General features: G+C 40.8%; 1 protein-coding gene across 5 annotated transcripts in view; it reads right to left on the reverse strand.

The window, feature by feature from the left end:
- ZFYVE9 (zinc finger FYVE-type containing 9) overlaps window positions 1-14,288 on the reverse strand; it is a 165,964-nt gene that overhangs the window by 71,809 nt on the left and 79,867 nt on the right. For all 5 annotated transcript variants that reach the window (XR_004536594.1, XM_033916066.1, XM_033916069.1 and 2 more), the window contains 4 exons: window positions 11,735-11,901; window positions 5,346-5,469; window positions 3,905-4,027; window positions 604-759 (listed from right to left, as the gene is read on the reverse strand). Coding sequence is in view for 4 of the 5 variants with exons in the window: in XM_033916066.1 (XP_033771957.1) it covers window positions 604-759; window positions 3,905-4,027; window positions 5,346-5,469; window positions 11,735-11,901 (570 nt within the window). In the remaining variant the exon portion in view is untranslated. The remainder of the gene's footprint in view (window positions 1-603; window positions 760-3,904; window positions 4,028-5,345; window positions 5,470-11,734; window positions 11,902-14,288) is intronic.

The following is a 14,288-nucleotide window of genomic DNA, read 5'->3' on the forward strand; positions in this document are numbered from 1 at the left end:
AAAGTGTTTTTGGTGGAAGCAGGACCTCACTTTCCTCAGCATGTGAAGGCTGTGAAAGCATGTTTTTATCATATAATTTATTTCTTATATACCGCTATATCATGAAGTTCGAAGCGGTTTACAATAAAGATACATTTGACAGTACATGGGATAGAAACGGTTTACAATAAAGATACGTTTAGTCAGTACATGGGATACAAGTGGGTTACAATACAAGTGGTTTACTATCAAGGTGCATTTTGTCATTGTAAGGGATACAGGTGGGTTACCATAAAGGCCGATTGGGCAGTTTATAAAATTTTAAATAAACTTGAAACTATATGAGAACCAATAATCTGTTGCAGATAATCAAACAAAGACCTCTAGAAAGCCTTGGTTTTCTACAGTTCCCAAATTGCATGAAAAAGTATTATCCCGAGTATGACATTTTAAACAAAGTGGCTTGGTGACACATCCTGAACAAAAACTATAGCACTTTGATAACACAATATCCACACCTCACCCCATCCCAAGTGTGACTATATGCCACTTAGCTTCAGAAAAAAATGATGCTAAAGAAGAGCAAATCGATGTCCTTATGCACTGGCAAATCATCCCTCCTACCTGCCAAAGCATCCCGATAAAGCTGCACAAAATGATGGAAGATATCTCTGGGCAAACACTTCTCATCTGGTAAACACTGTAGTAGAACCACAATCTCAGACTGTCCCACTGCATGCATTCCCTTTGTAGTGAAACACCAACACTTCCTGTTCACATCTGCAAGAAAAAAAAGAGCAAAACTCAAAGCAGGCCAAAAAGAAGTGGAGATAATGCAGAGCATGATTCATTGAATTCTTTCCAACTCATCTGCCCCCGTGTGTGTGTGTGTGTGTACTGGGAAGGGGGAAGGAGAGAGTGTAGGTAGGTATGCACGCTTGCATGTATCTACATTGCCTGTCCACGCGTGTCTTGTGTGATGTGCTTGTACTATGTAAGTCTAGCTGGAAAGTAAGTCAGGGGATGTAGTTTTGGGAGATGGTTGCAGAAACAGTTCTTTACTGTTGTGGAAAGAACTCTATGTCCTCATGATGTGCGCATGGAAGGAGAGAGGCCCCGTTGCGCTAAGCTTACCGTGCCTTTAACAGTCAAGGCTAAACCAGATCTATTCGGTTTAGCGTTGAAATATTTTAGCTACCAATGCACAAATTGGCTAAATATGGTCTTTTCCGTGTATTGTAGCAGCCTCCGATAATCATTTTGAAATGTATTAAAATGAGTTCATCAATATTAAAATAAGCACTCCGGGTGATGCTCTAAACATTTTGCTCACTTTTTAAGGGCAAAATTTTCCAGAAGATCTGAGCCATCGTACCCTTACTTTCCTGCTCTTTGTGACCCTGGGCAAGTCACTTAATTCCTAGGTCCAATATCTTTCTCAAAATAGTTTCAAAATTTTAACATAGACACTGTCTCATTGAACATTTCATTTGCATCAAAAATATCGCTGTTACTTGTGTGCTTCAAATGAAATGTTCAATGAGGCAGTGTCTATGTTAAAATTTTGAAACTATTTTGAGAAAGGTATTGGACCTAGAATTTGATCGTTTCCTTTCTGATTCCTGTATATGGACTTTTTGGTGATACAAGTCACTTAATTCCCCCATTGCTCCAGGTACATTAGATAGATTGTGAGTATACTGGGACAGACAGGGAAAAATGCTTAAGTACCTAAATAAATTTATGTAGACCATTCTGAGCTCCTCTTGAAGAACGGTATAGAAAATTTTGAATAAATAAATTTCTCTCTTGCACAAAGCTCTTGTGTACCTGGTGCCCAGAAAACAATATAAGCAAATTTTGGCAGCTTGGACATCAGAGTTACAGATGAGTATCTCAGAACCTGAGTTGGTATCTGTAATAGAGAATGGACCCCCGACAGTTCACAATGCTAACTACAGACCGTACAATTCTCAGAGCATAACTTTGGCAGCTGGAAGGGATAACAACGTCTGTGTGTCTCAAATGTGGTAAACGGGTGAATATTTTATCTCATTCCATCTGGACTTGTATTCACACGCAAGTTTTTGCCTACATAGGGGGCGCTGTTGAAGCGAATACTACCACCCGCACCATTATGTGTTATATTTGGGAAATTTTATTTAGAGACAGAATATCAACAGGTAATCAACTTTTTATACAAAAAGCATGTGTTGTTGGGAAGAAATGTATTTTACAAATGTGGGTAAAAGACACCCCCCCCCCATACTTTTGGTAATGGAAAAACCTGATGCATCAGTTAATGACATGTGAAGCTAGAGATGGCTGTGCAACATATAAATGGAATAAACCATTTTTGGTCTATTTGAAAATCTTACATTACTGCCCTACCTGCCAGAGCTCATAGCTTGATTCTCAATAAATTAACCTTATGATAACTAGAATGTGATGACCTCCAAAGATATACACTCTCATCATTAAGTTGCTCCAAGATATATTGGATAGAACTGTTTATTGTTAGATGGGGAGAATGGGGGAGGTTATATAGGGTGAGTTAGATAATTGGAGAATGAGAAGGCTCTATATTTTACAGATTCGACCAGAAACACAAAAGGAAGGTCTCTGGTCTTGTTCTGACTTCAGAATTTGAATGCTATGGAATCATTGAGGAGGACTTGCATTCTTCTCGGATTCAGATCATAGTTGAGAGCTGGGGGGAGGGCTGTTTCATAGTTTAACTTTCTATAAGACATCAATAATTGTTTCTATTTCTTTATTCTGTATTTTTTGTCTTATCATCAATAAAATTGTTGAAACAAATTTGCTATCTATTAGTTTCATGGTGCGTCCCCATGTCTTTATGCTGTCTGAAAGGGTTACAATCATTCCCTCTATCATATCCCCTGGGTCACATCTTCTACAAACTGAAAAACCCTGTTTACCTTTCTTCAGAAGGGAGCTGTTTCACCCCTATTATCAGTTCTTTTCCACTTATCTGTACAAGTTCTGCTATAAAGAACTCCACAATACAAGTACAAAAAAGTAAGTCCGATACAAAGGCTCTATGATGGCAACAATTTTAGTATCCATTCCGATTCAAATGTGTATTGATTTGAATGGGAACAGAGAATAGGATGGAGCAATGTTGGAAGTCTTCATACATTATGGGCTCCTTTTGCTAAGCTGCGACAGCGGTTTTAGCGCACGCTAGACACTAATGCCAGCATTGAGCTGGCGTTAGTTCTAGCTGCATAGCGCAGGTTTAGCACGAGCGGCAATTCTACCCCCGCTAAAAACGCTTTCGCAGCTTAGTAAAAGGAGCCCTATGTTTGATATTTGCCATTTTCATTGTTCAATAATAAAACAAACAAAAATGCAGGAACACGTCTGATAGGAAACATTAATCGCGCTATTTAAGAGGGTTACAGGATCATGATTTGAAAAGTATGTTATATGAAGGATAAACTATTAGCCAACAGCAGAATGATCAAAGCACCTACCATATACCATATGATATTTGCTAATTGGTTTATTATTAATGGATGGGGTGGGTGGGGAGGGATTCTTTTATACTTTAATGATTATAAGTAAGAATGTCAAGTGATTTGTAAAAAATTTTTTGATTGAATATTATACACTTGTTGTAAAATATGAAAATGAATAAAGATTAAAAAAAAAAAAGAATGATCAAAGCAAAATCTCAAGAGAAATTACATGAGCACAGCCTGCGAGTGTCTAAAAGGCATTCGAAATATAAACACGTGGATTCATGTCACAAACTGTGACAAGACAGCACGGTGCAAGGCAGCCCCTGACTAATCCGGCCACATCAAACAAAAAAAAAATGCATAAGCAAAAACCAGCCCTCCTCCGGTCATATTAAATGTTGCAGACTACCACATTGTTTTTGCTTGCAGCTACTTACAGTTTACAATTTTAACCATGGCCAGAAGATTCGCATTTAAAACAAAGACAAGGGGGTCAGGTCCTCCGTCCTCCAACTGCTGCATCACTGACATCTGGGATGGCCTCTCTTCTACTGCATAGTCTGCAAGAAGGACAGGAGGTGAGCCCAGGGCAGTTACGCTTACTACTGAATACTTTCAGACGCAGGCCAACTCCAGCTGGCTGCATTTCTAGTCATTTTAAACAATTTAGGGCCGATATGCAAAGCAATTTACTGTAGCTGGCTGCTGACCAGTTCGATTGCTTGATCAGGACTAGCTGCTAATTTTCAGCAGATAAGTGCTGCTGAAATTTGCAGTTTGCTAGGTATATTGGAGGCATTCCAGGGGTGAAGTCAGCACTTGGCCACTTAAGTGCTGATATCAACCCTTAAGCGGCCGGGTTTAGTACATAATGGGACCGCGTAAAAGTCTGTCTTATTTTATGTGATAGCCCACAGTCGTTTTAGAATCAAATTAAGCGGCTACAGGTTAACCAGCTGAAAAATAACCAGATATTCAAAGCCAAAAGCCCAGACAGGTTCCAACTTTGAATATCCAGGAATAACTCAGTCAGCAGCTGAATATCAGACCCTATATTTTCAATGAAAGGAGGCATAAAGCCTAAAAACAGCACCAACCATTTACTGCAAGTGCAGAGCTAAACAAAAGACTGTTACTATTAATTATTTCTATAGCGCTACCAGATGCATACAGCGCTGTACAGAGTCAGTTCTGGGCTCCTTAAAGCTTCTCCCTGAACACTGGTGCATTTAGCACTTTATTTCATAAACTCTTATTTGGAATTTAGAGAAGCTGCAATGAGCAAATGATTTTTGTGGCTATGGCACTCGTGAAGGCCTCTTGCATTCCATGTTCTAGCCAGCTATAGAGGGCCGCCGCATGAGCGGACTTCTGGGCACGATGGACCACTGGTCTGACCCAGCAGCGGCAATTCTTATGTTCCTATGACTTTCAGCCTTTTCTCTAAATGTAATACTTTTGAGGACATTATTTTTCCTGATGATTTCTTGAAGTTTAAGAAAATTAAACCCCTGGGCAGAAGATACACAATTTCAAACCTGTGCCAGCAAACTGACCTGCAGACTTCTCTTACCTACTCACATGAATAGCTTTGAGCAAAAAGAGTAACTTAATCATCATTAGATTAATAAACCCCTAGATATAGTTAGAGAGAGATAGTAAATTAGTTGGATCATTACCATCTCAAGCTCTGCTTTCTGATACAAAAACACCATCCTGATTTTCCCTTCTCCCTCAACCAAGGGTAAAGAAATGAAACTTCTACTGAAATAAAAACTGTCATCTAGTTACCTGCATTCCTCTGAATCAATATAAAGTACCTGTATCTAATAATATGTGAACTGCTTTGATCCCTTCCTCTTTCACTATACAGCTTACCTCCTTTCACTCCAGTAGAGATAAGGATTGGGGGGAGGCCATCTTCAGGGATTAGGTTCATTGCACTACCAACTGGGCTCCCAACCTGAGGTATATTGCCAGAAAATCCAGAAGAGTTTCCAGTCTTTAAAACATAAGAAACAGTAAGAAAATAAAGACACACCATCACCATGAAATACAAACAGCTCTGTACGTTCAAAAAACAGTGAAAGGGGATGACTCAGAATTTCTGGAAAGCTCACAAACTTTCCAGAGTTTTCTTTTCAGAAAAATCTGGTAACATTTGCTGCACAACTGACCTGAAAAAGGATAACAGATTAGATTCTTATCTCGGTAATCTGGGTTCTGTTAGGATATACAGGAGTCCATACTTAAGCTGTTGATTCCCATTTTCTGCGAACTGCAGAAGGATATCCCTTTAAGAACTTGAGAACTCCTCCCCTTCTGCAGTGGAGCATATATCCTCCTCAGTTGGTACCAAAGCAATCAACTCCACTGAAACACAAAAAAAAGAGAAGGAGAGGCAGGGGGAACTTCCCCAAGCAAGAAACACATTCTGTTCTGCTCCTAAACTTAGAAATAGAACAATCAAACATTTAACAAGTAAACAGAGAATAACAAACACTCACATGAGTAACTCAGAGCTAACATGCTAAGGATAACAAGAAGGAACTATGGGACCCTTCCAAGAGGAAAGAAAAAGGGAAACTCCCAGTACCTGAAACGTATCTTTTATTTATCTTAGGTATAACAGCAGATATTATATTACATTGGTGGCTTCTATCCCGCCAATACCTTTCAGTTCTAGGCGGTTTACAAAGGAATTGGCCTGGGCATTCCCAGGGAGATTACAAGGTTGATAGCCGCCCTCAATTAAGAGGAGGATCGGCCTCCTGGCGTTATTTCTGCTTCTTGGAGGCTGAGCCACTCCAGGAACCTGAGGATTGCTGGCATCGATAACTACCAAATCTCTGTTTAAACCCATGAAAAGGCCTCTGAGAAGAATAAACAGAGGAAAATTGGTGAGCTCTCCTGGAGGTACGAAAATTGCTTCTATTGCCTCTGGGCAGGTCGACAGCTTCTACTATCAGGGAGGAATTTGGAGCGGCGATCCACCACACTGGCCATGAGGTCATCAAGGCATTGCCAAACGGCATCTGCTCACTGAAGGGTAATCTGCTGAGAATGGCCTTGAAGGCTGAGTAGCCCGCCCACTGTCTGATCCAGAGCATCTGGCAGGCCTAAATAGAATAAGCTGAAACCTTACCCAGGAGGCAGCTACTGCAGCTTTGATACCCAAAGCCAGTGTTTCAAATCGTCTTTTCAGGACTGCATCCACTCTATGGTCCTGACCATCTTTCAGCATCACTCCATCTTCACTAAGAAAGGAGGTGTGCATGGTCACTTGCGCCACTGTGGAGTTCACCTTCAGTTGGATAAATAGTTGCTGGAAACCAGAGTCATAGGATAGAGCCAAGACATAGCTTTGGCTACCTTAAGTGAGCCTTCAGGATTCTCCCACTGGTCAGTGACCAAAGAGATAAGATCCAGGTGAGCCAGAACATGCCAAACATGATGGAGCACTATGAGGTAGAAGGTTGCTGGGCATTGATCTTCAGTATAGACAGGATGTCAGAAATGAAATGGGAGACTGAAGTTGACCTGAAAAGGTGACACATGGAGGGATCATCATTGTGATCTGCTGCCACACCTGCCCTCTGGATACCAAAGGGAATCCCATATCATCCACTGTTGCAGAAGAGCCCTCTGGATACCGAAGGGAATCCCATATCATCCACTGTTTCAGAAGAGCCCAGAAAAAACAAAGGCATGGAAATGGACTTCCAAACATCCCAATCCTGCTCTGAAGGATCACTAACACTGGAAGCCGGCATGGTATGAGGCAGAGGGACACCTGTTTGGGAGAAGGATCCCCTTGGGCAGAGAAGGATCGCCCATAAGCAGCGCCGCGCTTCCTGGTCCCATTAAAAAGGCTTTCCATTCAAGGCTGACAAATCTGAGAAGCCTTGCATCAGGGGACTTGAGGCAAACTGGAGAAGAGAAGATGCATCTTCCACCACCACTTGCTTGCGTTTTGCCCTATTGCTGCTCGGTTCATCTGAGCAGGATCTCTTCAAGTTTCAAGTTTAATTAATTTTAATATACCGACCATCGACGTGCACCTGGCCGGTTTACAATGCTAAAAATGAAAGGTTAAAATAAATTATTATTGGGGGAGGGGCAATGTGAACATTGAATGGACAAATTACAGATACGAACATGAGTTTGAGGGTGAAGGACGAGGGGAAAGTTAATAATTACATCACTAAAAACAAATTTTAAAAAGGGGAAGAGGGGGAGGATATATCATCAGGAAAGGGGATCGCTTCTTGAAAGCAATTCAAATTTATTTTGTTGGCTGTTGGAGAGGAAATATTTAAATGCTATGGTATGCATCTTGGAATAAAAACGCTTTTAGTTTAATCTTGAATTTGTCGAGTTTTTCAAGGCGGAGTTGAGGTGGCATGGTATTCCACAGAGTTGGAGCTACAACGGAAAAGTTAGTTTTTCTAGTGTAATAGAATTCTTTGATGGAAGGTATGGTCAGTAAATTCTGATCAGCTGATCTAAGGGTCCGGGAAGGGCAAAAAGGGATGATGAATTTATCAAGAAAAGATGGAAGACGCAAAAGTTTGATTTTGATGATCAGCATTAAAGTTTTATAGGCGATATGGTGGGTAATGGGTAGCCAGTGGGCTTCTCGACTGGTTCTTCTGGGATTTCAAATGTAATCAAGGAGAACTGACTGAGGGCTGAGCCCAAAGTTTCCGCCCCTTCCTCCCATGTCTGGTGAAACACGGTCGCTCCTCAATCAGCAACTCTGCACAACCGATGCAGGATCTGGGACTAGAATGACCTGATGCATTCATCTGAGGCAGTCACCTTGTCATAATGAGCGGTTTTGAAATAGAAAAAAAGGAGTTTAAATCAGATCGCTAAAAATCCAAGATGGTTGCCATAAAAAAAATCATGCCAAATAAAGGCCATTGGCATTACATAATGAGAGAGAAAAAGACCCTTAGGAGACCCTCAGGAGGGGCATTGTGTTACTGAATCAAACCTACCATAAGGTCTATGAACTGTGCAAAAAGTGCATATTTTCCTGTCAGCACAAATAATACTTTTGCAAGAGGACTTCAATGCCCTAGAAGCTGGCAAACACCTGCTGACTGTGACAGCATTAGTCTGGGACTTTCAAGAAAGTGCTTGGGTCACAAGAAAAAAACCAAACCACATGAATCTAGGTCAAGATGACTTACCAGAAGTCATTTTAACCGCAGATGAAAAGAGCCGACAGATCTACAATCAAGCCTAGGAGGGAGGGGGGGCTCACTCTCAGGAGTTATTGACCTTAGTATTAAGAATGCATTGTCAGGGGAAATAGAGAAGTCATATTTGGCACCAGATGACATCATGCTTCAATATGACTCAATGACCAATATGTATTCCATCCAATCAACAGAAATGGCAAATATGATAATCCAATAGAAAGTGAGTATGTGATTTGTAACCAGGTAGTATTCTTGACTTTAGGCTACTGTACTAGAGTAAAAAAGTAGCATACTTGGTGACTTATGCTTCAGAACGGATTGGGCAACACAAGACATACCGATACCATACACCATTCCAGGATTTAAGGGCAAGTTGGATGCATATCTTCTTGAAAGACACATTGAGTAACTAAAGTATTCGCCAGGGTAGACCTGGCTGGGCCTCCGCGTGTGCGGATCGCCGGACTAGATGGACCCATGGTCTGATCCGGTGCAGGCATTTCTTATGTTATGTTCTTATGTACTCTGTGTAAGCTCCTCTGTTAGCCTAACTTGCTGATACTATATCCTATTTTTATAGAAGCTATCTTTTATTTATTACTATTAAACATATATTATATACAGCAATTGGGTTGTCGGTGTGATGTCATTCAAATTACATTGGAGGTTTAGCAGCGCCTTCAATTCAAAAATAAAAAATAGAAATTTTAGGGTTTTAGAGAGGAGGACCTGAATACTAACCCCAGAAACCACTTAAACTACAAATTTTACCTCCCTCCCTCCCCCCCACCAATGTCCCTATAGGGAATAATGGGAGTACTCACTGCGACTTCAGGTGCCTGTTTGTCTGAATCAGCCTGGCTGCAGGGAAAGGATTTCTGCCTCAGAAATGGCTCGGATCCTCATCCATCAAAGGAAAATCTACTGGCTGCTGGGTGAATGGACTGCAACCACTGACTCCCACCCCAGGTTTCTTGACGTATGACAGGGCCTTGCTTCCACAGTAAAAAAAATGATTGCCACAAGCCGACCCTTCCATGCCTCTCTCCCTACCTTCCTGCGCTATCAGTATCTTAGGACTGGAGCTTCAGCGACCGAAGAAAGAACTTTGCAAGCCTACTCCGGGGCCTTCCTTCAGAACAAAATAGCACAAGTTTTACACCCTAGAGACTCTAAAAACAGCTTCTCAGGTCTACGAAAAATTGATGGTCCCGTGAGCTGATGTCAGATGGGAAAGCACCTGCGTGCGCCATGGTACGGGCGGTCTTAGAGTTTTAAAGTGAAAGAACACTTTTTGACTATCTGTGCCAGGTTCCATGGATGATGTCACCCAAATGTGAGAATATACCTCCCGCTTGTCCTCAGATATATATATTTTTAACATAATATTAAGCTTTTGCATATTTTTGATGTCCCTTATACCTCTCCATTAGTCCCAGGAATGGTTTGTACTCATTTTCAAGAGACAATGCCCCATGAAACATTCCTTTGAAAATCTGATAAGGAGTATACACAAATGCAAAGAAGAATTAAAATTGCTGTTATGTACCCCCATCCAACTTGTCATACACTGTTTCTTAATGACAGCACTGTGAAGGAGAGTCCAATTATCAAACCATGTTTTTACATGAATAAACATGCATATATGCATGTAAACATGTCTATTGCCCCCTTATTGTCTCAAGTCTCTGTCTATTCAGTAACAGCCATTAACTATGCTCTTTGTAAAGGCAGTTTATTCACAATTTCTCCACAGTTAAGCAATACTTCATTAACCTTGGTTTAAGAAATATAAAATGGAAGTGAGATAAAAAGGAAGCATCTATGAAATAACTGTGTGAAAAGTAAGACCCAGAGCAATTTCAAACATTCTTAACTAAAGATTTTCAAAAAGCAAAGGAAGGGGGATTGTTTTAGATCAAATGCTGGCCGCTTAGGAAGAGGAAGGATCTCTTAGAGCACAGCCTGGTTGTAAATGTTTATCTTTTGTTTTGTGCATTCAGCACAGTCACTGCTGCAATAGAGACTACGTGACATGTGCCTAGCACGGCAACTACCAAAGTGTCATGGACCTTTGCGACTACTTCAACTCAACGCTGTTGTGTGCACGGAAAATAAAACATTGTGCAAGCTGTTTCATCGCTATTAAAAATGAACTTCTGTCTTTTCCCCGTGATGCTTATATTTTAAAGTTTTTCTTTTATTATAAATTTTGAACCGCTTTGGTAATTAAAGTGGTATATCAAGCTTAAATAAACTTGAAACTTATTCAGTAAAATCATTGTTTAGTGGCACAAAATGACAAGAGATGTGTCTCGCTAAATTTTTTTAATTAAGTATGGAATCTTTTTTGCCTACTTTCCCTCTCACTGTTCTGTTTTTGACTAAGGTTCTGTGCATTTACTTTGCAGAAATACTAAGGAAAATAATTTGAACAATGTTTTGTTTTGTAGTAGCAAAGGGTCACCTGCTCTTCTCCATTTCAGTGACAACCTCAGAACTGGATGAGACTGGCTAAGTGGCTCAGTGGTTGCGCTGTATGCTACTATGGGGGACCTGGTTAGATTTCTGGCTCCAGGCTTCTGCTTCCTGAGATCACACAGGGTCAAGGATGCTAAAGAAGCCTTGTTCAAAGTCAGGCAGAGAAGAAAGGGGGAGGAGGGAGAATATGGAAACCCCTAGTGGTTGTATCCGTGGCCCATGATTACAGGGTCCAGGAAGCAGCCTGGAACATGACCCCTAGCTGAAACAGTTGCTGCAAAGTTTCTCAGATAGCTGAAAAAGAAGGCTTAAAGCACCAGATCCCAGCCAAAGTTTCAACTGAGCTTGAAATAAAAAAATAATTTAAAAAGAACTCTATAAAACTCAAGGGACCGGAGCTGCATGCTCACATATCAATGCAGACAAAGATGCATGCAATGGGCATTAGATTCTCCAACTGATGGAATGTTGGGGAACTTTAGGTCTACATTTTGATTTAGGCTATGTTGAAATGCTTCTCCAATTATTATAGTACAGGTTACTACATTCTGAGCAATTAAGCCAAACTTTCATTACCTCTTCTGATGAAGTGTTAGTAGCAGGTTTGCCCTGGTCACGTGACACTGCCAATGTTCCTGTGCAGGACGTTCCATTTACTGTTAGTTTTGCTGCATCTGCAACTTCTCCGTTGGGTAAGATCCCATCAGCAAACCAAACTCGCCTCTGTTCTCTGGGCTGAGTCACTTCAAAGGCAAGAGGGTAAAAATCTAAGTTATCAGCAGCTGTGGAGGTTTCTTCCAGTAAAAAAAATAGTCACTTAATCTTTACTCATAGTACTCTGCATAAATCATTGGTAAAGACAAAAGGAATTTTATCCTCTATATAAAAGGTTAAAAATTACTGAAATGGATTACAACCAATCTCCTGTTTCTCCTTCTGTTAAAATATATACAGTCATCTAGTTCAACACAGCTCAAAAGCTACAATAAATGTTAAGCTAACCAATTTGAGATATATCTCAAAGATAATATTGGAAGGAAGATTCAAAGGTTCAAAATCTCTTAAAGTTTAATACACTGTATATGGAAAAAGTATATCTTACCTGATAATTTTCTTTCCTTCAGATGCATCAAATGAATCCAGAGTCCATCTACCAGCAGGTGAAGATAAAGTACTGAGCAGTGTGTGGTGCAGTGGTTAGAACTATAGCCTTGGCACCCTGAGGCTGTGGGTTCAAATCCCGCACTGCTCCTTGTGACCATGGGCAAGTCACTTAATCCCCATTGCCCCAGGTACATTAGATAGAATAGGAGCTCACTGGGACAGTTAGGGAAAAATGCTTGAGTACCTGAATAATTGTAAACTGCAAAGAATTGTAGGATATGTGGAATACAAATTATTTTTTTTTAAACCTCAGTCTTATTGGATGTACAGCCTCCTGGTCAAATAGTATCACTTTTCACAAAGCATCAGGAAAGTGGTTCCAGTAAACTCCTTTCCCACACAGCCGATTCATGATCACAAAACAAGTACCTGAAATGGAACAAACACTGCCCAAAAAGGTATTCCAAAATCCACGCATAACACCGAAAATCTGAGACAAGGTGAGACCCTGGATTCATCTGCTGCATCTAAAGGAAAGAAAATTATCAGGTAAGACAATTATTCCTTCCTTGGCATCAGCAGCAGATGAATTCAGAGACTAGTGGAATGTAGTAAAACAGTCCTCTAGTAGGGAGGGAAACATCCATCGCTGCTGAGAGCACCGAAAACCCCAACAGAGGCCTCTCTTCCCGCGCCATTACATCCATTCAATAATGCCTAGAAAAGGTATGTTGAGGATTAGCATTTTAGGCTCAGAAGAACCCACAAAGCTCTAGATACCATCAAATGAGGAGGTTTCCATAAAATGCAAGACTGGAAGAATCCCAAACAAATGAACAAATAAAATATGCTCATTAAGAAACCTAGATTCATATAAGGTACCACTGAAGGAGGGGCCCTTAAGAGCCAGAATGAAGTTAAAAGAGCATATTCAAGCAAAAATGCTGGAACCATGGTACCCAGAACTATCACCAAACACATAGCAAAGGCTGCTGAACTAGTATCACAGAAATAGATAAGGCATCCTGTAGAGAAGGCCTGGAACCAAATAAACTTAGTGATGCTTAGATGGCCACACAATCGAGAAGTAAAGCAAGAGCCAGACAGATTCCAACAGTCTGTGCCTTGACAGTGGCTGAACAGAAAGGCAAGAGATGATCAGATTTCCAGGGTCTGAGACCTGAAATTGGTAAGGACAAAATATGATCCAGTATGCATACAAAGTAACCCATAAAACCTTATAAGTTTACCCTGTTGAGTAGAATGACGGACCATGCAAATCTTTATCTGTCGCTATCTACAGTACTATGAACTTTACGAATATGATGTTGTGATAGGTACAGCTTATGCAGAGAAAGGTGAAGCTGCCCTGAAACATACAGGGAGATTTCAATACTTTTAAGAAACTATTGAAACAATACCTTTTTTGAAACCTGAAATATGAGCGTTGCGCACTTATATTTTTATCTTGGGGCTGAATGATGTGTTTATGAGGAGACTTTTGTAATTGTCTTTTATTTATGGATGTTTGTAATGATTAATGTGTGTGTACTTTTGTGGCCCACCTTGTTAAAAGTGGGCAATAAATAAACTATGAGGCGATGCCAATGTGGCAAAAGCGGTTCCTGGAAATGTCCAGATAGACATTTAGGGGTCCTTTTATCAAGCTGCGGTAGGAGTTTAATGCGCGTAATACCGCGCATTAAACCGCCTGCCACGCTAGCCGCTAACGCCTGCAGGTGTTAATTTTTTTAGCCAGCCAAGGGCTTAGCGTGTGATGAAATGTCCGACACGCTAACCCCGCTAGCGCGGCTTGATAAAAGGACCCCTTAGTGTTCCAAGGAAATAGGCGTGTTAGGTGATGCTGTATGCAAGGTATTGATGCAAAAATATGCACCCAACATTACTGCAGCTGAAAAAAACAGCCCAGAGTTTGAAAAGAATAGGCCAGTGTGTTGCAAACTTTCCAGTCAGCGGCACACTAAATCTAGTGCCCTGGCCGGAAGTCGATGTGGTGTCATCACAC

This window comes from Geotrypetes seraphini, chromosome 12, assembly GCF_902459505.1.
Source record: "Geotrypetes seraphini chromosome 12, aGeoSer1.1, whole genome shotgun sequence".
Classification (NCBI taxonomy): Eukaryota; Metazoa; Chordata; class Amphibia; order Gymnophiona; family Dermophiidae; genus Geotrypetes; species Geotrypetes seraphini.